The sequence below is a fragment of the Macaca fascicularis genome, chromosome 20 (genome assembly GCF_037993035.2).
Source record: "Macaca fascicularis isolate 582-1 chromosome 20, T2T-MFA8v1.1".
NCBI classification, from domain to species: domain Eukaryota; kingdom Metazoa; phylum Chordata; class Mammalia; order Primates; family Cercopithecidae; genus Macaca; species Macaca fascicularis.
Window position 1 is genome coordinate 7,117,392 of NC_088394.1, and position 25,807 is coordinate 7,143,198.

General features: G+C 42.0%; 1 protein-coding gene across 1 annotated transcript in view; it reads left to right on the forward strand.

Moving 5' to 3' along the window:
* RBFOX1 (RNA binding fox-1 homolog 1) overlaps nt 1–25,807 on the forward strand; it is a 2,485,336-nt gene that overhangs the window by 1,065,270 nt on the left and 1,394,259 nt on the right. The window contains 1 exon segment of the mRNA XM_074028822.1: nt 22,156–22,218. Coding sequence (XP_073884923.1) covers nt 22,156–22,218 — 63 coding nt within the window.

A 25,807-nucleotide genomic window follows, 5' to 3' on the forward strand; every position in this document is an offset into this window, starting at 1 on the left:
AATAGTCTTTTTTTTTGTTTTTGGTTTTTTGGGTTTTTTTCTTTTTGAGACCGAGTCTCTCTCTGTCACCAGGCTAGAGTACAGTGATGTGATCTCATCTCACTGCAAACTCCGCCTCCTGGATTCAAGTGATTCTCCTGCCTCAGCCTCCCAAGTAGCTGGGATTAAAGGCATGCGCCACCACACCCAGCTAATTTTTTTGTGTTTTTAGTAGAGATGAGGTTTCACCATGTTGGCCAGGATGGTCTCGAAACTTTGACCTTGTGATGTGCCCACCTTGGCCTCCCAAAGTGCCAGCCTTGACCTCCCAAAGTGCTGGGATTATAGGCATGGGCGACTGTGCCTAGCCCCTTAAATGTGTCTTTATACTGGAGGTTTGTACGCTCAGCCTTCCAGCCTGTGGATCCGTGTGCTGTTACTAAGTTTTACCCTCTGAGTACATAGCCTGTAGTTGGGTTTGAATATTAAGTGTCCAATTCCAATACACTAATGAGAGATTTGCAGCAACCCGCAGGTAACTTCCGCATCCCTAAAAGCTGCAGGGTGCTCTCTGTATTTGTAAGCGGTCTCATTTCACACATGTCCAATGACTGGGATGAACCTGCTGATCTAGTGTGTGATGCTGAAGGTACCAATACTTGCAACTGTCCTCTTTCCTGAAATGAGGAGGGGACAGGGGCAATGTCTCAGGAGGAAAACATGCAGAGCCGGCTGTTCACAAATGTGAAGGTTACTCCAGAGAGTGCCCGGAATGTTTTGTCAGTTTTGTTTGCAAAGAGATAGGGAGTGAAGAATTATGATCCTTGGCGCCGAAAATGTCCCCTGGGCCACAAACTAATCCAGCAGGACACCCGATGTAACACAGCCATTTTATTCACATACGTCTCTATGGTTATCATAGAGGGCAGGAATGGAATCAAAAGGCTTAGGCGATAATCACCAAACAACGTCTCCCTCTTCTATAAAGGAAGCTGAGCCCAGGGTCTTCATCCTTTCAGCCATGCAAGCAGTTGTTCTTCCCGCAGACATTTATCGAGCGTTTTGCTACATGCCCTGGGCACGGTCGGAAGGTCCCTCACTTCACAGAGAGACCCGATCCATGGATCTAGTCACTCACACACTCATCCATTCACCAGACACTGCTTATCACCTTGGTGCCAAGCTCAGTGCTAGGATTTTCAAAGAAGAAAGGGGATAAACATTTGGCTGTGGAAGCAGAATCCTGACTTTATTACTAAAAAGCTGGGTGATCTTTTCTGTAGCAGCCTTACTATACTCATCTGGAAAATGGGTATAAAGGCAGTTTCACCTCATAGATGGCTGTTATGATTAAGGGGGGAGGGGATATATTTTTCTTTTTTTTTCTTTTTTCTTTTTTTTTTGAGACAGAGTCTCGCTCTGTTGCCCAGGTTGGAGTGCAGTGGCGCCATCTCGGCTCACTGCAAGCTCTGCCTCCTGGGTTCATGCCATTCTCCTGCCTCAGCCTCCCAAGTAGCTGGGATTACAGGCATCTGCCACCACACCTGGCTAATGTTTTTGTATTTTTAATAGAGATGGGGTTTCACCGTGTTAACCAGGATGGTCTCGATCTCCTGACCTTGTGATTGGCCTGCCTTGACCTCCCAAAGTGCTGGGATTACAGGTGTGAGCTGCTGCACCTGGCCTGTGTATTTTAAGAATACTTAGCACATGGCATGGCGCTAAGTGTTAGTGATCAGAGCTGCATGAATTTACTTGCCACAGGAAGTCCACGCATATGTTACCACACAGAGGTACCGGTCTAGACCCCAAGAGAGGGTTCTTGGATCTTGCACAAGAAAGAATTCAGGGTGAGTCTGTAAAGTGAAAACATGTTTATTAGGAAAGTCAAGGAATAAAGAATGGTTACTCGAAGGAGAGAGCAGTCCAAGGGCTGCTGGTTGCCCATTTTTATGGTTACTTCTTGATGATATGCTAAACAAGGGGTGCATTATTCACGCCTCCGCTTTTTAGGCCACATAGGGTATCTTCCTGACGTGGCCATGGCATTTATAAACTGTCATGGTGCTGGTGGAAGTGTAGCGGTGAGGACCACCAGAGGTCACTCTCGTCGCCGTCTTGGTTTTGGGGGGTTTTGGCCAGCTTCCTTACTACAACCTTTTTTATCAGCAAGGTCTTTAAGACCTGTATCTTGTGCCGACCTCCTGTCTCATCCTGTGACTTGGAATTCCTTAACTGTCTGGGAATGCAGCCCAGTAGGTCTCAGCCTCATTTTACCCAACCTCTATTCAAGATGGAGTTGCTGTGGTTCACACAGCCTCTGACACATGGGTCACCATTTGGAGAGCACAGGAAAGGGTCTCATTGATCTGCTGTTTCATTGTGGCTTAAATCCCAGCCTCGCTACTTACTGGTGGCCTTAGTATTACTGTGACCTTGGGCATTTTATAAAATGCCTGTGAATGCCTCTGAACCTAAGTTTCCTGATCTGTAAAATGAGAATAATGGTGATTTGGACAGGAGACAGGGAAATACTGGGTAGAAGAGGGCAGTTCCTTGGCAAAGGCTTCACCCTCAAGCCTGGAAACGTGTGGCCTTAAATGGCAACAGGTATTCCTGTTGCCTTTTGGCCCACCACACCCCCCTATCCTATACCCAGATAAACCCCAAACACCCAGCTCTGGAAGGAGAGACAAACACAAGAGCAGAAGAATGGCAGAATGGCATGGCAGAGAGGAGAGAGGGAGCATCTGAATGCTGAGAGGAGTTTGGCTGGGGACAGTCAGAGAAAAGATTGGCCACTGGGCGGCCAAACTCCAGAGGAAGATCATCTTCCCACTCCATCCCCTTTCCAGCTCCCCATTCATCCAGCTAAGAGCCACCTCCACCACTCAATAAAACACCCATGTTCACCATCCTTCAAGTCCATGTGTGACCCAATTCTTCCGGGATGCTGGAGAAGAGCTCAGGATGCAGAAAGCTCTTGCACTGGTCCTCTGCATTTGCAAACAGGCAGAGGATCTACTGCACTTGTTAATGCTTCAGCCATCTGTGGATGGCCAGGCTAAAAGAGCACACTGTAACACATGCACACTGTAACATATGCAGGGCTCCTGCAGCTGTCTATCAGCGTGCTCCCCCTACCTTAAGGAATTTGACTAGTGGCAGCAACCCAACAGATGAGCCACACCCCTTTCTCACGTCCTGCGAGGGAGTCAGGGAACTCTCTTGTTGCAATAGTGGTGTCTGTGAACGCAGTTCTACTGTACAGAGTGCTCCATAGACGCCCTGGCTTGTTCTGGCTTTCCATCACACAAAGGTATTAGTCATACCTCATACAGTGACTCACAGCTCCCTAGGTATATCCCATTGTTATGCACTTCAGGTACATAATGCATCCCTAAGATGTAGAAAACAATCATCAATTTATTTGACAAATTCTTGCTTTGTTTATAAGTTTTCACAATCATCAGAGAGTGACAGCTGGTAAGCCTTGATTCCTTTTCAAATTCAGTGAACGCAGCTGTAAAAGTGTCTGAACTTCGCCTTTAGCTAAGCAGCTCCTAATGGGTTCAGTTAGCATTGTACATGCATGTGATTCACGAAAACCTTCCTTCTGGGTTGGCAACAGCGCTTATTAAAAAGTGAAAATACCCTTAGTGTTAATTTACCAAGCGGTGTTCAAGAATGACAAGCCATCTCAAGAGACTGTTTTCCAAAGGTTAGCTTTTGAAATTAAACAAATTATGTTGAGTTTACATATTTGTTGGATGCAAATGCAATCTGATATTTAAATGGATCGTACCACCCTTCGGATGTTCATGGAAAATTTGGAATTATAGCCTGTTCTGGTTTTCTGATGATCTGACGTTCCTCATGCGGTACTTGAGAGGTTAAGAACTCAGAGGGGAGCCCTGGTAGGCACCGGTATTCATTGGTGACAATGGATGGAAAAGAATATCAGGATCTTGACCCCTTCCCTGGTGCTATTTCTGCCCTTGTCTCTGATACTTCATCTCTGTTCCCAGGTAAAAGCCATCTGCCAGTTGCAGCCCACAGTCTGATTTGCAAGGAAAGTAACCCCAAGCAATGCAGCAGCTGGTGGTAACATTAGAATGAAAGGAGCAGGCTGAATACTAGCACCAGGGGGAAGAAAACACAAGTGGCCAGTGCAGGGGCCTTAGCCTCACAAACTCATCTGAATCAGTGAACCCATTTCCTCTTTCTGCTCTTCCATCTCTCTTCCTCAGGGGATGATAAATAACGTAATAACTGTGTTATTTACTAACACCATTGTTAAATGGCCACAGTTGAGCAGGCAGATCTAATTCCTTTAACATAATAACTGTGTTATTTACTAACACCATTGTTAAATGGCCACAGTTGAGCAGGCAGATCTACTTCCTTTAAATACGTCAATTCATGTAATTCTAAAAATAGCCTTTTGAGATGAGTGGCAGTCTTATGACTTCCATATTACAGGTGTAAAGACTGAAGCTCAGAGAGGTTGAGTAACTTGCCCAAGGTCACAGCGCCAGTACATGGTGAAGCACACGTAAGCCACCAGCTAGAGTGATTTCAGAGACCTCATTTTACTCTAACTTCCCAAAACTCCAGTGTCATGATTGCTTTCACTTCCAGTTCACTCTCTAGCCTTTGGCCAGTTTTTCTCCTAAAATACAGTCGGAACAAGTCATTCCCCTTCTGAGAGATCCCTAATGGATCCTTAATGACTACCTGCCACAGCCTAAACTCAGTTATTTGCAGTGGCCAAAAGCACGGACTCTGGAGTCCGCTGGGTCTCAGTTAAAGGCGTGACTCTCCTTATCAAAGGGGTTTTTGGGTAACAAGTCTGTCCTGGTTCAGTTTCCTCAATGGTAAAAAATGACATTAAAAACACCAACCTCAGATGGGTTCACTAAAAGCCCAGACCCTAGCGTTACACAATATACCTTTGTAACAAACCTGCATGTGTACCCCCAGAATCTACAGTTGAAATAAATATAACAAAAGCACCTACCTCACTCACATGTACAATGGGATATCATTCAGCTTCAAAAGACAAGGACATCCTGTCATTTGTGACAACATGGATGAACCTGGAGGTCATTATGTTAAGTAAAATAAGCCAGGCACAGGGGGACAAATCCTGTGTGATCTCACTTATATGAGAAATCTAAAAAAGTCAAGCTCATAGAAACAGAATAGAATGGTGGTTACCAGAGGCTGGGGAGAGGGGAGGAACTGGGGAGATGATCAAAGGATACAACATTTCAATTAGATAGAAGGAATAAATTCAAGAGACCTATTGTACAACTATAGTTAATAACTACGTATATACTTGAATATCACTGAGAGAGTACATTTTAAGTGTTCTCACCACAAAAAAAGATAAGTATGCACATGTTAATTAGCTTGATTTAGCCATTCCACAGTGTATACATATTCCAAAACATCGTGTTGTACACCATAAATATATACAATTTTTGTCAACTTAAAAAATAAGAATAAAAAGAAATCCCTCTCCCCACTCAACGACGTACCTCACAGAGTTACTAGCCAGACTTGCACAGGTGATACGTATAAAGTATTTAGCGGAGTACTCGTTAAATTCATACTGTTGTTAGGTTGGACTCATGAAGCCTCCTTCATCTAGTTTCATCTTTCCAATTACCCTCAATGTCTTTCCCACATTCTGGCTCCAAAAAACTCTTCCTGATTCCCTCAGATGGCGTGGAGCTTCCTGCATCTAGCTTGTAGCCCTACTCTTTCATTAAGTGACCATGTTTGCAATCCATGAATTATCACAGTTGCCACTTTTCCCAAGTCCATTTACTCCACCACCACCTCCCAGGTCAGGATGCATTGCTCTTCAGTTTTTCTGCTCGGAATCTTGTTTTATTGTGTCTTCTATTAGCTATTATTAATGTGAGCTTGTTTAGAAAATGGAACACCCCATTTATCTCTGAATCCCTAACTGTACCTGGCACCATGCTTTGATGCTTTTCACAAAGTGGGAACACAAAAAGTGCCAAATGGATTAATGAGTCGATGCGCACATTAAAATGAACACAAGTAACTTACATTATGTTCCTTTGAAAAACATTTACTTCCGATGAATTGTCATTGAAAAAAGATCCTTGAGGATCAGAAACAGAACCTGGAAACTTTGGAATGTACATTTTTTTTTCTTTGCTTCTTTAAATTGTGGACTTATTTAAATCTCTACATATTTCAAATCTAAAAGAAATTATGCACAACCAGACTCTAAATCCATGTGGAAAAACTCAGTGTTTCATATACATGAGTTCTGTATTTTTGATGGGTGTCACATGCCGAAGAATGTAGACTATGGTTAGAAATTAAGTGAGGTGTTTTGTTTGTTGTTTGTTTGTTCATTTGTTTTTCCAATTGCCTAGCTAGGATTTTGCCTTATTAGGATTAAAGATTGCTTTCTTATTAAACGATGCAGATCTCATTGAAATAAATACCTTTATGAAAATGATGCTTTTCTGATTTTTGTGGAAGGTTGAAGCATTTTAGGGTAACTTGGAATGTTATGAGATCTAGTTTCCGGAGATGTGAGTAAAATTAACTCCCTGTTGTGAAGATTTTCAAACGAAAAAAATATTACAGAAAACGTTTAGGGGAGGCTATGCGTGTGTGAGGAGGTGTGTGGGAAATCTCTGTACCTTTCTCTTCGTTTTGCTGTGAACCCAAAAGTACTCTTAAAAAAGGAAAATTTTATAAATACAGTTTAGGGGAGTGCCTAGAACTTAGCAAACGCTCTGTAACTTAATACTCACTGAATGCTAGGATCTGCTTCTATTAGATCTGGGCCAACGACATGAGGCTTTACTGATTAAAAGTTATGAACATTTATCAGAATTATATGCAAGCATTTTGTGAAGCGTCAGATATGCAGTATTTCATTTAATCCTTACAGGGATCCAATAGCACAGGTACTCCAACCACTTGCCAGAAGAACATCCTGAAGTTCGAAGGGGTCTGTAAATGCCCCAGTGTCAAACTCAGAGTAAAATCAGAAACCGAGCTTTGTTTACTGCAGGTTTTGAGTTCTTACCACTATATGTTATTGTCCCTCATGACAAGACCGGAGATGCAAATATTTTTATCTCAAAACTGCCTATGTGCCCTGTGGCTTCATCCACAATGTTTATTTCTTACCTGAAATCATGCTATAAAGAAAATACTACCCAAAACACATTTGGATGAGGTCCCATATTAGATACATAACTTTTGATGGTTACCTGAGGTGGCCCCTGAACATTTCGCAAACCTTTCATGATCTCACTCTAGTTTTATGACTTTCCTTTCTCCCACTTCGAGATGGTGAGTGCTGTATTGATCTTTCTGCCTTGCTATTTTTCCTTCATTTCCTTCATTGTCTATTTTTCTGGAGCATTGTACCAAATGGCTTGGTTGTTCTTTGCTGAACATGAAGGATTGACTATCAGGAATTTTCTTTTATCTTCTGAAATCCATTGGCTTTTTAAAAAAGTTAGATATCCCTTTCTGACTAGATGGATTTTATGTTTTGTTTAATTTTTTTCTTCTTGTGGGTAGGAACGTGTCACACTGAGAGGTACACAGTATATCTATCCTGGTATTGACAGCATTGAAACATATGTGCACTTTTGGGGTATCTTTGTTCTTAAGCTTGTTGATTTTCCTCTTGTGAGGATGCATACGAACTGGGTCATCTGTTGCAGTTAAAAAGAAAGAACATTTTTAAAACAAGAAGGTCTAACCTCTTCCTTGTGCAAACAGGAGACTGAGGCCCAGAGAGAGTTAAATAACCTAATCAAGACCAAATGTCTGGTAATTAGCAGACATGAGACTAAACTCATGCCCCTTTTAGTGATTAATTTAGAAAAATATATTTTTAAAACTTTTTTCAGAATAGTAACTTAGGGAGAATTTTTAGACGTAAAGAATGTAGTGAATGCATCTTTGAAAAGTAGCATAAATGACTTGAAAAATAATGGTATTAGTGAAGCCACTTCACATATTTTATGTGGGGTTGTCTCCCATACTTGGGGGCCAACCCCACTGACAGTGATTCTGTTGGGATATAATACTTGCAGTTCTTATTCCTAAAGTTAACGGCACCAAGTTTGCCTTGATCGTTTTCCTATTTCCTTGAGATTACTTTCTTGAGATGATGAGACCGGCTTGAATTTTCAGTGTAGTTGTGAGACCTTTCTCAGGTTGAAATGAATTCTGATAAGCTGATTATCTCTCTGAAGAAAATATGATGTCCACATTTCAGAGCTTAGTTCCGATTACTTCAGTGCCATTTTCATTCTGAGACATCTTCCTGGGTCTGAATTAAATAAGATAATAAGGTGCTCTGGAGTCCAATACATATTAAATAGAATTTTTTTAAAAATCGAGACCTACAGAGCGGAGGATGGGCTTTCTTTATGGTGTGTTTTCTTTCTCCATGTTGAAGTAGGTGGCAGCTAGCTAGTTTCTTTTTCTTTTGAGAGCAATGAGTTATGAAGCTCAAAAATAAAGTGTTCTCAGTGGTGTAAATAAAGCAGTAATCTGAGTAAATATATCACGCTATGTACTGAAGGTTTGCTTTTTGCGTTATTTTGTCTCTTTCTTTTCCTTCTGCACTCCGGTCCCGTTTATGCCGTTGTGTATTGTTGACACATTAATCTTAGTAATAGAAATGGAAAACTACTTTTAATTGAGAAATACATTCAAAGGAAAAGATGATTAATGGGCTGGGCGCAGTGGCTCATGCCTGTAATCCCAGCACTTTGGGAGGCCGAGGCGGGTGGATCATGAGGTCACGAGTTCGAGACCAGTCTGGCCAACATGGTGAAACCCTGTCCTTTTTTTTTTTTTTTTTTTTTGAGATGAAGTCCCACTCTGTTGCCCAGGCTGGAGTGCAGTGGCGTGATCTCAGCTCACTGCAACCTCCGCCTCCCGAGTTCAGGCTATTCTCCTGCCTCAGCCTCTTCAGTAGCTGGGATTACACGCGCACACTACCACGCCTAGCTGATTTTTGTATTTTTGGTAGAGACGGGGTTTCACCATGTTGGTCAGGCTGGTCTCGAACTCCTGACCTCGTGATCCGCCCACCTCGTCCTCCCAAAGTGCTGGGATTACAGGCATGAGCCACCGCACCCGGCCCAAACCCCATCTTTACTAAAATACAAAAATTACCCAGACGTGGTGGCAGGTGTCTGTAGTCCCAGCTACTCAGGAGGCTGAGGAATGAGAATCGCTTGAACCCAGGAGGCGGAGATTGCAGTGAGCCAAGATCTTCCCATTGCACTCTAGCCTGGGAAATAGAGTGAGACTCCATCTCAAAAAAAAAAAAAAAAAGAATGAAAAGAAAAAGATGATTAATGAACAAAAGTTCCATGAATTCCCAATAATGTGTTTTTTTTATCCTGGCTCTATAAAGCTGGCTGCATTGCACCCTCTTGTGAGCTCCCAAATTACTGTATCCCTCCTCCATCCCACCTCCTTGGAAGTGGTGGATTTAGCTCCCAAGCTACCTGGTGTTGCTAACAGAGGAGGAGGGCACTTGGAATCTGGAGGACTGTCTTCCCTACAGAGCTGTATGCCTGAGGAGGGGAGATTCAGGGCTGGGAATGATGTACTCAGAGAGAAAATGCTCCTTAGAATTTCTGTATCAGTGACCGGCATGGTGGTGCTTGCCTGTGATGCCAGCACTTTGGGAGGCCGTAGCAGGTGGATCACTTGATGCCAGGAGTTCGAGACCAGCCTGGCCAACATGGTGAAACCCTGTCTCTCTACCAAAAATACAAAAACTAGCCGGGAATGGTAGTGCACACCTGTGGTGTCAGCTACTGAGGATGCTGAGGCAGGAGAAGGGAGGTGGAAGTTTCAGTGAGCCCAGATCATGCCACTGACTATACTCCAGCCTGGGTGACAGAGTGAGACTCTGTCTCAATCAATCAATCAATCAATACATACATAAATAAATAAAGGAACTGCTGTATCTGAGAGACACTGCTTTGTAAACCTGTTGCACGATTTCTCTCTCCAATGACAACAATCAACAGAACTAGTGAGATGGTGGATAATAGCGAAAGTGAATCGGTTGGGAATGGGTGATGCACAGTGGGGCAGATTCCTGCGTGTGTGAGAGCCAGTCACAGCCCCATGGCACATCTGAGCTCCTTTCTTGTAAAAGCACGTCAGTGTCCTTGTCGGGTTATCCCAAATCCTTCCTTGTGTAGTCATAAGCATGTGATGTCTACTTGGGATGGAAGCATTCTCATTGAGAGCAAATATAGCATAACTGCCATTCAGACCACAGTTCAAGGTGTGGCTTCTCAGTGAGAACATGTACCATTACTAACCTTCTCTGGGCATCATATTTCATCTGTGAATTGGAGATAATGCTGCCCAGGGCATAGGGATGTCGGTGCAATGCTGCATGCAACTTGTTTATCACACTGCATGACACAGAGTAAATATTAGATGCTCCTCCTCCTCCTCCTTCTTATTCCTGTTAATTTTTATTATTTTCTTGCTGTTGGCATTGTCTTTATTTATGCACACTCACATGCATATGTCCCTATCATTCCCAGATAGATATTTACTGAGTTCCTGTAAGTCACAATAATTTCCATCACTTTTACTTGTCTCTCAAGGCCCTCTTCAGTTTGGGAGGACTTCAGTATGACTCAAGTAGGTACAGCTTTTTAAACACATACTCTAGTCATACTCTCAGCCTTTTTTTTTTTTTTTTCCTGTATTACCTCATTTGATCATTGTGAGAATACTGTAAAATAGTACTTTTCATTTCTACCTCGTGCATTAGATAATTGAGGCCAAAGATGGACAGTAACTCACCCAAGGTCACGCAACTCGCAAATGCTGGAGCTGCCAGTTGCACCTAAGTGGGTATGACTTCCAAATTCAAAGCTCTGTCTTCCTGTATGCACTTGCCTCTGAATATCATGGTCTGTCCTGTAACTGACCCCTTTGGAGCTGACGTGAGGTAGGTAGGAAGTTGAGCTTAAAGAAGGAGCTGTCAGTGCAGGGTGGTCCGTGAAAGCCCCTGGGTCTCAGATGGCAGAGAAACATGTGGTATCTTTCTAGAACTATTCACTCCTTCGCTGAGCCCATATTTAAAGAGCGTTGGTTTTGCTCTAGGTACTGTGTTGAGTGCAGAGTATTTGGTGGGGTGCAAAACGCTCCATGTCTGAGTCCTAAGGGAGCATTCAGCCTAGTGGGACAGATAGGTACTAATCAAATGCTTATGTTTTGCTGTATAGTTATAACTGAGATAAATGCAGTGACAAGGGAACCTGTCCTAGATTTGCTGCAGGAACTGATCAGAGGAGACTTTGCTAAGGAAGCAGTATTTGAGCTGAGAGTTGAATTATGGATGGAAACCACACAGGGGATCTCCTTTCCCTTCAAGCCCTGCTCCTGGAGCTTGGCAAGTTGCAAGAGACACTGAGGCCTCTCAGTTATCGCTCGTGCGTTGAAAGGAATGGAACTTTCTGCATTAGATTTTTGCAGAGATTAGCCCTCCTTTTATGTCAGAGTCATTTTCACGTAAGAAGTCTAGTGATTTCTTCATGGATGAAATCCTTTGGGCTTCTTAATAGCAAGTGTGTGCCAGGCTAGCTCCAGAACTGATGGATTTGGGTAAACTCAGTTCACGGGAACTCAGGAGCATTAGCTGAGAAGGCTCATTCTTCTTGGCCAGAAGAACTCACTGGCCATTTCTACTGTGGTGGGAAGGAGCATTTTCATCTCCCAAACAATTCTGGGCAATATCCGTAATCAGTCAGCAGTTGCCATCCATTTCTGCCTGTCTTTTGTCATTCAACCTAAAAGAATCTGTCTGCAGGAATTAAAAGTCATCGTTTTCTCTGATATACTGTGCCTTGCACTCAGCATCTCTAAGGAGATGTCACAGGCCACCTGAAATCCCCCCATTTAAGTGGTGGAAACGTGGAATTCTCTAGGTTCATGGTGGGATTGGTACAGGAAGAAATTTCAGAGAAGCTGCTTTGTGAACTTGGTGCTTATACCTTCTCTCCTTTTGCTAGACATGAACCCAAAGGTGCCACCCAAAAAGTCAAACTAGACAACATCTCTATTTTTAAAAAAGGAGAGACAGACTAAATATTACATCAGCATAAGGACTTTAGAGTCACACAGAACTGAATTTCCATTCTGGCTTTGCTGTTGACTAGTGGTAAAACCTGCAGCAAGTTCTTTCACGTTCTTAAGTGCCTACCAGGTCATCCTCAAAAGAGAAATAGTGGTGGTTGTGCTTAGAGGGGCTTCTGCAAGTAAAGTGCCTAGTACATGGTAAATACTTGGTGTTGGATAATAATCATCATTATAGCTGTTAATATTGTCCAAGGCTAAATGGAAAAGAAATAAATTATTTCTTATTTATACCAGATTATTTATTTCTAATTGATCTAAATACATATACAAATAAGTCATATAACATTTAATAATAATATTAAGTCATTATACAATATCATTTAATCATATGTAATATATAAAATGATATAACAATCTAAATAATACATAGAGTTTTAACTATATATTTTTATAAATGATATTTATATTATGTATATCTTTAGATTATTATCTATGTATTTTTATAAATTATAATCTTTTATGTTATGTATTTCTCTATTTCGATAATTATTTCTATATTTTATACATGATTGTTTGTGTTATTTATATGTTTATTTGGATTGTTATTTACATATTTATGTCAATTATAATTATATTATTTATATATTCATTTGAATTATTACTTATGTTTTTATAAATGGTAATTTATATTTATATATTTATTTGGATTGTTATTTACATATTTTTATACATTATAACCATTCATACATTCATTTAGCTTATTTGCATATTTTTATAAGTTATCATCATTTATATATTTATTTAGGTTGTTATTTACATATTTTTATAAATGGTAGTCATATTTATATAAGTTTATTTTGATTGTTATTTACATATTTTATAATCATTTATTCATTTATGTATTTATTTAGGTTATTTACCTATTTTTATAAATGATAATTTATATTATTTACATAGTTATTTAGAATGTTATTTACATATTTTTATAAATTATAATCATTTACATTGTATATCTATCTATTTGGATTGTTATTTGCACATCCTATACATTATCATCTATGTTATTTCCATATTTATTTATTTGGATTGTGATTATTATTTGCTTATTCCTAATGTAGATCCTTGTGGCTCTGTGTGTGAATCCATGTTCTTGAGCTTGCAAGCCACATGTTGGATCATCTGTTCCGCTTCGCTTTTGTGGCATGAAAGCAATCTTAGATAACACTTACATAAATGAATGCACATGACTGCATCCCAGAGAAACTTTTTTTTTTTTTTTTTGAGGTGGAGTCTCGCTCACTTGCCCGGGCTGGAGTATAGTGGCGCGATCTCGGCTCACTGCAAGCTCCGTCTCCCGGGTTCACACCATTCTCCTGCCTCAGCCTCCGAGTAGCTGGGACTACAGGCGCCCGCCACCACGCCCGGCTAATTTTTTTGTATTTTTAGTAGAGACGGGTTTTCACCGTGGTAGCCAGGACGGTCTCGATCTCCTGACCTCGTGATCCGCCCGTCTCGGCCTCCCAAAGTGCTGGGATTACAGGCTTGAGCCACCGCGCCCGGCCGAGAAACATTTTTTTTTAATAAAAATACTGGCTGTGTGTTGACTTGCCTCGTGGACCCTAGTTTGCTGACTGACAGGGTTGCCTGCACCTGAACATCCTGCTCCTATGGCTCTGAGTGGGTCTTACCTGGATGACTTAGTCACCGAAATATATGTCGTAAGTAAAAGAAGCCCCTTGGAGCTAGGCTGAGCCGGAGCGGCAGTTTCTTGGGGAAATGCATTGGTGTTGTATTTGGTATGCACTGGATGCATAAATTGCATCCCCTCTTTATGCAAAGAGCAGGATATTCGACCAGGTATCAGGAGTTGTGGAATAAGAGGTGCCAATGCTGTCTGGAATAGCAGGTGCCGTTCTTAGAAAAACAGATACGGGGGATGTAGAGGAACACCAAAAGTATTTCCCCACTATCACTCCTAAAACAACTTTACTTGGTAGCTGTCTCCCTGTGCCACTTTTTAAACCCTACAGCATATTTCAAGTGCCTAATCCGAGCCCGGCCAGAGGGACATCTCTCTGCTTTTACAGGAATACCTTGATGATATTTCCCAGCTGAAAAGACTTACCTCTCTCCTCTCACCCTATACCCAGGAAGTTTTAATTTTATAGAGATTGGAATAATCAGGTCTCACATGTATATTTCCTTTCAAACCATTGCGTTCACCTGTTTTGAATTCAATGGCCCGTCTTATGTACTCGGTGGAGAAATAATATAAATATACCTTGAAATTTCCCTGGAGTTCAGCTTCCCTTTTCATACCGGGTCTAGCTAAAGTTTGGAGCCAAGTAAAAAGAGCCTCGTTGCCTTACACACACCCTGTTATCTCTGGCGGGTTCAAATGCAATTTCTCTGAGAAGGCTGTGGTACCTCTTCTCTCTCTGGCCTTGAATCTGAGAGTCTGAGGATTTCTTTGGAGTACACACAGTTGCATCCTTTTGACAGACAGTGCAAATTAAAAGATCCGGCGCGGCCCAGGAACCAGGGACCCAAACTTGCCCCTTGGGTTTTCATTTACAGTTAGGCACTGCAGACACAATTATTGCTGACAGGGAAGCGGAGCTGGTGGCAGAGTGCGCCTGACAGGAGGCTCATGCCAAGCCATAATTGGGAGGATTATTTTTAATCAGAACATACCCTACAGCCCAAACATTAGAAATCTCCTGTAAGGCCAAGACAGGAAATTAAACACACCAACAATAAGGCTCAAAGGGAGGCGGTGTGTGGGGTGTAATATTGTTAGTCTCTCGGAGGTCCCTGGAGCTTCGGGGAGAAGTTTGCTTCCCTACAGAGGCAGGCTGGGAGGAGCCCTTCCATGAAGCAGACACAGAGACTATACCTGAGCCCTTGCTGAATGGGCAAATGCAGCCAGATTAAAAGGAGCAGAAAGACTAATTGCATTTAAGTGCAATGTTTAATGCACTTGTTTATTGCAAATGCAATGATGCTTATTGACTTTAGTATTATTATTGTTATTTTGAGACAGAGTCTTGCTGTGTCGCCCAGGCTGGAGTGCAGTGGCACAATCTCAGTTCACTGCAACCTCTGCCTCCCAGGTTCAAGCGATTCTCCTGCCTCAGCCTCCCAAGGAGCTGGGAATATAGGCGCCTGCCACCATGCCCAGTTAATTTTTGCATTTTTAGTAGAGACAGAGTTTCACCATATTGGCCAGGCTGGTCTCGAACTCCTGACCTTGTGATCCGCCCTTCTCAGCCTCCGAATGTGCTGGGATTACAGGCGTGAGCCACCACACCCAGCCGCTTATTGCCTTCAAACAGCGTAAGCCACATAAAAACCTTGGGATAGCGGCTACAATTATATGTGATCAGTGAGAGAACAGCCTCATTGGTTCCTTATTTTTAGGACTCTTCAATGAGCACTTACTACGTGGCAGGTGCCGTGATGGCTTATGACACTAGGCTATGCTGAAAGTCATCTGGATGATCTTATCGCCTTGGCAAAATTTTGCAAAGCACAATAAGACTTTGTTTATTGAGAGAACTGTTGTTGAAGAAGTAGGCATAGTTCTTGGCTCTTTGGCTTGAGAAATATTTATTTGGTAGTAGTGCCAGGTAATTTAGTAGTAGTGTCCTCACGTCAACCCTCTGAGGTGGGCATTATTATACCCATTCTATGGATAAAAAAACTGAAGCTCCAAGTGGTCAAGCAGCTTGCCCCCAGAACTAATGAGAGAACTGATTTTGAAACCCAATCTCTGTCTGAAACCTGTAGGATGTCAAATTACTTGTCAAACTGTACTGTCACTCATGAATATGACTAGGCACAGCCTGATGCTTTGAGGTGCTGCCACTCCAATAGAGAAGACAGATGTAGAGACAGACGTCTACGAATGATGAGTCTATAGAGATACTAACTGGATTCTAAGAGTGGGGAAGAGGGCATGATTCATTGTGCTTGGGAAGTCAGCGAGGACTCCCTGAAGCTGTGAAGAACAGGTGCACATTTACCAGTGGTTTAAAAAAAACGGAACAGAATCCTAGATAGAGGAAACAGGTAGTGACCAGGCACAGTGATATCAGAGATGCTAGGACATTTCCTTTTAGTTTAGAACTATTGGCTTGGCCAGGTACGGTGTCTCACACCTGTAATCCCGGCACTTTGGGAGGCTGAGGTGGGCAAATCACGAGGTCAGGAGTTCGAGACCACCCTGGCCAATATGGTGAAACCCCGTCTCTACTAAAAATACAAAAAATTAGCTGGGCGAGGTGGTGGGCACCTGTAATCCCAGCTACTCGGGAGGCTGAGGCAGGAGAATGGCGTCAACTTGGGAGGCAGAGGTTGCAGTGAGCCGAGATCATGCCACTGCATTCCAGCCTGGGTGACAGTACGAGACTCTGTCTCAAAAAAAAGAAAAAAAAAAGAACTATTGGCTTTGGGGTTTTGTTCTTGTTCAGTTCACTCAACAAATATAAAGGGAGAAAAAGAATCTCTCTTTGGGGAATGCTCGTCACAGAGGCCAAGCATCTGATGTGGGGATGGGATGGGAAGCAAAAGGAGATGATGTTGGAGAATCCGCTCCTGAAGTCAAAGGATATTTCATGCTGTCCTCACTGTGTGAAATGCCTACACCTGATGGCAGGGAAAGGTGGTGCTTTAACCCAAGGCTGTCCTTAGAAAAGGAACCACAGGTTTACAGTAACATTGTGTATTGCTTCTGAGGCTGGAGCTCAGGGTGCAGTGATCCTGCGGTGAATCCAGGGACGTGTGAATCTTCTGCATGGCAGACTGAGGCCAGTCAGATACCCTGACTGCAGTAATGGTTACTGCTAAGTAGCTTCCTGTTATGTGGCTGGGAGTCACTGGATTCCCATGGGGAGGGCCTCTACCTCCAGTCTCAGGAGGCTTCAGTGCACTTCCTGTCCTGGTTCACTTCTCCCATCCCAGGTGTGATGGGCACTAACCTCTCTACCACCAGGAATCGCGTATCATAATCCCTGAGTGGTACCAGGCAACCCTGGGCAGTTTGCTGGTTCAGCTTCAGGATCCTTTAAAGGACAGTTAAATGCCAGACACCTAAATGAGGTCAGGGGCTGCTGTGAGGCTTGGAGAGCGTGTATGCAATCACAGTCCCTGATATGATCAAGATACAGTTTGCTTCTCTGCCTGCAGGGTGGGTACAAAATCCCAACTTAGGTGAGGCACCACCCTCTGAAATGGTCTTATGCATAATTGCATTGTTTGCAAACAACAGAAACCCATTCACGTTCGCTCAATAAATGGGCATGTTTCTTACACGGCATAGGAGCACAGAAGCAAGTTTTAGCACTAAAAGTCAGGCGGCGTGCCCAGTCCCAGGAGGGACCAGCATTTCTGAACTGCTATGTAATCAGGAAACAAGGCAACCCTTACCCTCCCACCCCAAAACCCTCCTCCATGGCCCTTCTACTCTCTTCTTCTTCTCTCTCCTCATTGCAACTTTTGCTTTTTTCTGCACACGTGGCAGAGAAGAGTGACCCCACAGTTACTGGTGAAACTTAAGTGTGCCTTGCAAATTCCTAGGAGAAAATTGAACCTAGATAGAGTGAGGTTTCGTCTCTTCTCAATATAGCACTTACTAATGGAGCCAGGATCATGCGCTTCAGACCCAATTTCTGGCACTATGCTAGACAGAGATGGGGGAGGGAAATGACTTTTGGGGAGGCTGTTTCTAAAATTAGCCATAGGATGACTAAGCCGATAGTTCCTTCGTTCCTTCCTTCCTCCCTCCCTGTTTCTCTACCTTCCATCTTTTCTTCCTTGGATAAATATTTATTGAATGTCTGCCATATCCATGGCATTGTGATCAGAGTTAAAATAGTGAGCAAAACCCACACAGCTCCACCCTTATGGAGCTAACTAACATGCCGGTGAGACGGGCAAACTTTCATCAAATAATTTTTTAAAATAATTTTTAATTGGATGCAAAACAAGAGCTGGGATGTGGGCTATGAAGAAAGGATGATGGGCTCTTAAAGCCATGTGGTCGGAGGGTTCCATCAGGAAGCAGCAATGCATTGGGGTTAATTAGGTGCTAAGAGTATCTCCAGTCAAAGGCATAGCATGCTAGGCATCCCTGTGGCAGGTGGGGAGTGAATGGGGAAGTAAATGGGTCCAGAATGGGAAAGTCCATGGCGCTGGTATCCAGAACTGGGGGGAAGTGTGACCTTCTCACTAATAAATAAATAAGGCTGGAGCTGTGTCCAGGAGCAAATCGTTAAGGATGTCAGGGGTAAGGTAGGTTTGGAATGAAATGGGAAGCCAGTAATGTAGGATTTAAACGATTAAGTGACACAGTCACATTTACATTTTGTAAGGATCACACTGCTTGCCCTGCATGGGGTGCAAGCCTGGAGGCAGGAGGAGATGGCATTGCAATCGTCGCCTGGGGAAGTCTATGAAGCAGTTGATGGCAGAGTCTATGGAAACAGAAACGTTGCAGTAGCCAGCCCTGTTCAGAGAGTCAGAGTTAGAAACTTAAACTACATTCTGGCTGTCCAAGGGTCATCAACACCAGTGTTTTGGAAGTAATCGGTTTGCTATTTTGTGCATCCATTTGGATGGAGTGCAGAGGTGAAGGTAGCTAATGCATGAACTGAGCATTCACCTTCATTCTGCCTGACTTTGTTCCAATGTCCTCTGAGTTTCCTTCACTCGCAGCTCTTTAGCTCTCGTGTAGTCTTGGTACAATGAAAATTCTGCCCAATTCCACTGGGAGCCGAGATTCTCCCTGGTCACAAATGGCTCTTCACGTAGTTTGCAAGAGTAATTGCAAACTCTGAACAATCTTAGTTAAAAAGAAAAAAATAACACTACATCACTCCTCTGCAACTCTAGAGAGCATATTAGGGTTTTCTTGCTGTCTGGGGCCATTGTTAATGATCATTTCTGTTCTCACTTTATGACAATGGTTCTCAGCCTCTGTTTTTATAAAATAATCCCCCTAAAGGACTTGACAGATTCTTATTAGTGGAAAGGAGGGGGCTATAAAATTCATTTCAACTGCAGGTTGGATTAAAAACAGATGTAAAGGTGTGGGTTTGGACTCACATGGACATGAAATTAAATGTTATTACCTGGGTATCAAGTATGGTAGCACCAGAGAAAGCCCTGTTGCTCAGAGAAACCTCTTTCTGGAATGAAGGTCAATGTCCTTTCTTGGTGCTGCAACCCTCTGGGGCAAGGAGGAATCACTTCTTAGGCTACCCAGTGTCGTGAGCAGTATGTAAGGGGCCTTGTCCCAGACTACAAAGTTACAGTGTTGAATTAAACATTGCCCTTGCCTTCCAGAAATTCACAGCCTGGGTAGGGCAAGTCCACAAAAAGTTACAAGGATATATAATTCTGCTTCTAATAGAAGAATATGTGAATGGCCATAGGGACCTCCCGTAAAATTCAGGCCCACTGGAAGGGTCAGTGAAAGCTACAGAGAGCACGCTTGGGTAGACGTTCAAGTCTCAAGACTCAAGACCTTCCATGAGTTCAAATGGGGCCGGGTGAAGGGCAGTTTAGGATGAGAGAAGGTTGTAATCAAAGGGCTAAAGGAATACTAGTGCATTGTGTCTTAAGTATTTGATTTAGCTGGATCTTAGAATGTAAGGATGTGTTCGGAGATGGAGGAAGTCACAGGAAAGAGGGAGTAGGAGCTGAAAAGGTTGAACCTGACCATGGTAGCTATCATTTTTAATAAATGAGATGATGCATGCAAATTTCGATATGAAGTTTGGAATGTAGTATGGATTCAATGAAACTACAACTACTATAATTATTAGGACTCAGATAATCCTGCAGTGGAGGCATACTGTGAATTTATAGATGAGAACTATGTATTTTGACTATTTATATTCTAACTGTTCTAACCATTCTTCCCAAATCATGTTCTTCCACTTCTCAGCTTTACGATGTCAGCTCCATTGCCACTTCCTTGATGGAGCCTTCCCCAATGTCCCCGATGAAGATCTGTCTATCTTCCCCACTGGACTGTAGGCACTAGGGGGACACTACCTGACATTTAAAAGGCTTAATAAACAATAAACTTTTAAAAAGCACGGACTTTGTGCCAGGCACAATGCTAAGTGTTTTACAAATATTAACTTTTAATATTCACCTGAATTCCTTGAGGCAGATACTGTTTATTCCATTTTAATGATGAAGAAACTGAGACAAAGAAAGGTTGAGTGACTTGACCATGGTCACAAAGCTAGAAGGTACTGAAGCCAAGGATGATTGGAAAGATAGATGGATGGGTAGGTGGGTGGCTGGATGGATAGATGGATGGGAGCCAGATGGATAGATAGATGGGTGGGTGGGTGGGAGGATGGATGGATGAACGGGTAGGTGGGTGGGTGGATGGATGGATGGATGGATCAATGGGTCTCTGGGTGGATAGGTGGGTGGATGGGTGGGTGGATGGATGGATGGGTGAATGGGTAGATGGGTGGATGGGTGAATGGTTGGGTGGATGGGTAGGTGGATAGGTGGGTGGGTGGGTGGGTGGATGGATGGATGGATGGATGGATGGATACATGGATGGATGGATGGATGGATAGATAGACGTGTGGTGAATGAGTGCATCATTGCCATTTGTTGACACTAGCCCATGAGATTGGTCATTTTTATTAGTTGAAAGAAATTGAAGACATCAAAATGCAAAGAAAAAGGCTGTTCAAGGGTGAATACTATCACCACCATTTCAACCACTTAATAGCTGTATCTATTCTTGGGTCTCTCTGCAGATCCCCCTTCTTTCCAATATTTTGAAGTCATTTGAGGTTCTTAGGTGTTGTAATTTATCAACACAAGGGGACTCACCAGATGTGAAGACTACACACACACACATATATATATATATATCTCCACATACATACACATATGTGATCTTCATTTATATGTATGTATACATACAGATATGTATATCTGTATATCTATATATCTAGATATACCTATCACATTAGGGAAGGTGGTATATTGTCTAAACATATCTGCAAATAATGTTTTAAATTTACCTCTAAATCTTGTGAATTGTATTGAGTCTTGGTGTAAATTGTCTTGCTACTTTATAAGAGTAATTCAGTGAGCAATGGATCAGGATTCCAGAACCCTACAAAGCAGTCCCATCTCTGCTACTTAAGTTTCTCCCCAGAGAGGAAACAAGTCAGTATCCCAGCCCCCTTGGGTATAGGATGCCATAAACGTCTTTCAGATCTCCCAGAAATCTTGGTTTTTCTGGTAGGAGATGACCTGTCTTTCAACTCACTGAACTATAGGATATTATGATGGCCATTTGCAGTTCAGGTGATATTTGCTTTATTTAAATATCAATGAACATGTATCTTACTCCCTCTGATTGGGTGCTGATAGCCATATTTATGGAATTTATTACTGCTGGGATACCTTATATCGTAATACTACTCATTGCAAAATTAAATCATTTCTGTATTTCAACTTTAAGTATCACCTGAATCAGCATTATAGAATCCTGCAGTTCTAGAGTTGAAAGGAAATGTAGAATTCATTTCATCCAAGCTAATTCCCAGGAAGAAAATCCACAGTGATGTATCTGAAATGTCAATCTCCAGTCTTCCCTTGAACACCTCCTGTGACAGGAACTCATGGTGTAATAGAAGAATACAGTAGAGTGCTTCCAAGGTTGGTGTCTACTTGCCCGAGTTCAAATTCAGGGTTCACGATGTACATCAACGTCTTGTGAACTGTGGGAGCTGTCTGGGCCTCAGTTCCCTCTTATGAAATAGAGAAGATAATAACACCTTCTTTACCGGGATCCAAGAGGATGTAATGAAAATATATTGAAGAACTGAATCATTTTCATCCTCATCATCACCATTATTGCTGTTAAATTCGCAGTATAGTCAGAACCTATTTTGGAAGTTGGTCTATATTAGTATGACAAAAAAAGTGCAGACAAAATTAAAGAATACATTTCTTGATACTAAAGTCGTTCCCCCTTTTCTTCTTTAGGAAACTGGTCAAAGAACTCATGCAAGTGGAACTTACAGCTTCCTTGATCGGACTCAGCATTCAGTAAGTGCAACCCATTTCGAACATTCATTCCATAAATATATCCATGTCTTTGATCCTGTTCTCTATGAAAAGCTCTTTTCTGCAGGTTTGAAGTTGTTACAAAAACTTTGCCACCTGCCTATGTCTTTCTCTTCTGCCCTATTGTACCAGAGATGAGAAGAGGGCCTGCAAGGTAGAACCACCCTCCTTTAGCCCTCCCTCCCCAGTGAACCTGGGAAATGTGTGAGGTTATCAGTGGGTTAACTGTGCCTTTATTAGCTGGGGATTAAAATAAAATGTGTTTGTGGTTTCTTTTTCTCCCCGCTAAGGTTTTCTCATCAGGAGACATTCTGTCCCCCTTCTGAGTCACATGACCCTCCAAAGTAGAAAGAAATGCCAGCAAATACAGATCAGTTACTGAGAGCATGTATTTCTTGAGGCATTTAAGAACAATTCATTTGCTCTTTTTGAGCTGGAATACGTGACTATGATATGAAAATTACTGCAAAAAAAATTTTGTACTTTAAGATGCTGGGGTACATTTTAGAAATTTCATTTGTTTTCAGCAAGTAAGCACTTTTCCGCTTTCTGCCTTTCTCATTGCATGCAAGGACTTTATTTTTGGTGAAGCTAGCAATATTTTGTCCAATTTTCTCAGCTCTCTTTTTTTTATATATACATATATACTCTAGTATTTGGAGTAGCACCTGCACAAAGTCTCTGATATTGGCCCTCCTCTGCAATAGTTTTATGGGTAAATACCTTGTTTTAGGAAGAAATCTGTAATAATTTAACAATAAATATCAAAATTTTAAAAGGCTAGCTGAAAGAAATATTTATTTTTCAAGATGTAGCTTCCTTCATAGGAATGCAGAATTTTTTAGCAGGTTCTACTTCTGAAAGTGCTGGAGTATAATTTGATACATCAAATATCAGCCCATGTCATAAAGGAGCAGGTAGAATTGGAGGCCATGGGACTCCAGGCCTGGAAGATGCTGATCAAAGGGAATTCTTTTGCCCTCAGTGGGGTTGCAGGACTCTTTCTATTGTCCTGGAATTTGCATATTCAAATGTAGAGAAGAAGGAGGCGGAGATAGAAAGAACTAAAAAGACTGTGTATTAGCTGTTAGCTACATCAGGATGACTTAGTGTAACCCTGATCAGCTAACGCTTGTATCACACAGGAGATTAGACTCGCAGCTTTTGTTCCTAATAATAAAGGAAATTCCATCTCTAATTCCCTACATGCCACAGCTATCTTTTCATGCCTTTGAAGTTCAGGCTTCAGCATTTCTTGAAAACTGGGAGGTTTTGTAAGTAAAAAGGAGGGGGCTGTTTGGCATGAAGTCTGTTCAAATCTATTTAGTGTAAAGTTAAATATGCTTGTTACTTGATCTTTTTCTGTTTCAAGCAGCGTCTTTCTCTTAGATGCCTTTGTTAGTGCTGGGGCAGGGAGGGGAGGGATGGAGGACAAAAGGTCTCAAGGATGGGTTTTCAGATCATACATGACCTTCTCATTCCTCTGTCTTCTGAACGTGATTCAAATTGCTGCTTCTCTGAAAGAAATTCCTGTTCCAAACCTGCATTGGGATTGGAACTTCTAACCTAAGGGAGGCTGTGGTCCCTAAGATAATTAGTACAGGGATGTAAGGGAGCTCATGTTAATTTGTCTATGGATATGGTATTTCTGTATCTACAACCGCCGTCTAAAAAGAGACATTTAAAAAAGTATTAATTTACTGCTCTAAACCAGTGAGCAGATATAATTTTTTTTAAACAAATCATTTTAGAAAGGAAGAAATGGCAAGATGCATCATTGGGGAGGTTTATGGGTACTGACTCCTCTCAGTGTATCTAGTAGATTTCCAAACTGTCCCTGGGATTGCAGCTTCTCTGGTCCAGCGAACCTCAATCCACTTCCGAGACCAAGCAGTCACTTCCTCCGGAACAAACACTGAGTTCTGGGACGTCGCCTGGTTGTCAGGAAGGCAAATGATTTGACATCTAAGCTGGCCACATGCCTGGGTTTTGTGTGCTCTTCACCCATAACATGTTGGATACATGCTGGTGGAGAAATTGCTCCAGTCTCTTGCAGGATTTTAGAGGGAGCGATGACTTAATAGTTGGAATTTGTTCATGGCTGACACTGGGCCTGGGCTGATGTTGGGAAGAATGCCATATTTTAGTCTGAATCAGAGTTTTGATGTCTCCATTGGCTTCAGAAAATTAATTTTCATTTCCTGCTTCCAAAATTTGGTTATTCTTGTTTATTTTTTTCCAGAATGTTTCCTTTGCATCAGGACCCTTTGGATTGCTGATTGTTCAATAGTACATCACCTCTGATGATACCCATAGCATTTACTGTAGTGCTGGTAGACCGTCAGTACTTGCAGGATATAATGATAGTCAGACAGGTACAAGAATGGAAAACTGAATAGGTAGATGAGTGCATCTTAACTCCTGATGGAGTATTGTGTCAACGGGAGAAAGATAGCATTGACCTTAGACAAGAGATCAGTATGGGTCTTTCTGATGGTTGGATTTTATTCCCTCAATATTCTTCTTCAAAGCTTTCACTTCTACTTTGACAGGTCTAGAAGAACAGATTGGCCAATGCACATGATGTAAGAGAGTGAGCTCCCAGGAAGCAGCATCTTTTTCTAGCTCTCCACATCCCTTTGTTGTTATCTGTGTGCTAAGAGGAAAGTCACAGAAAGCTTATAGTAGCAGGGTCAGTGGTGGAACTTAAGCCTCAGCATGATTTTCTACAACTTGAAAATTTCACTTCCAAGAGAAGTCTTCCTTGATCTCTATTTTCCCGTCAGGTTAAAAATCCCATGGCATGCTGCATCACGTTTATCATTAATTGTGCAAACTTTATTTTTTTCTTTTTCTTTGGTCAGTGTTATCCAATACACCAGTTCTGTGATTATAGGAATATTTTTTTTCTCCAAGTCTTACTGAGGTATTATTGACAAGTAAGAATTGCATCTATTTCAAAAGCATAGTCATAATATAATGGGCTTTGGTGACTCAGAGGGGGAAGGTTGGGAGGAGGTTGAGGGTACAGAGAAGAAGAAGGAGGCGGAGATAGAAAGAACTAGAAAGATGGTGTATTAGCTGTTAGTTACCTTAGAATGACTTAGCGTAACCCTGATCAGCTAATGCTTGTGTCACACAGGAGATAAGACTTGCAGCTTTTGTTCCTAATAAGAAAGGAAATTCCATCTCTAATTCCCTACATGCCACATCTATCTTTTCATGCCTTTGAAGTTCAGGCTTCAGCATTTCCTGAAAACTGGGAGGTTTTCTAAGTATTGGGTAGAGTGTACACTGCTTGGGTTATGAGTTGCTTGGGTGGCGGTGAGCCAAAATATCAGAAATCACCACTAAAGAACTTATCCATGTAACTAAAAACCACCTGTACCCCAAAAGTATTGAAATAAAAATACAATTTAATTTTTTTAAATTGCATAGATTTAACATGTATATGAGACATGTTAATGTACGTATCCCTTGTGAAATGATTACTACAATAAAGCTACTTAACATACGTATCACCTTACATAGTTAACCCTGCTAAGAGAATAGATAAGGAATATTCTTTCTG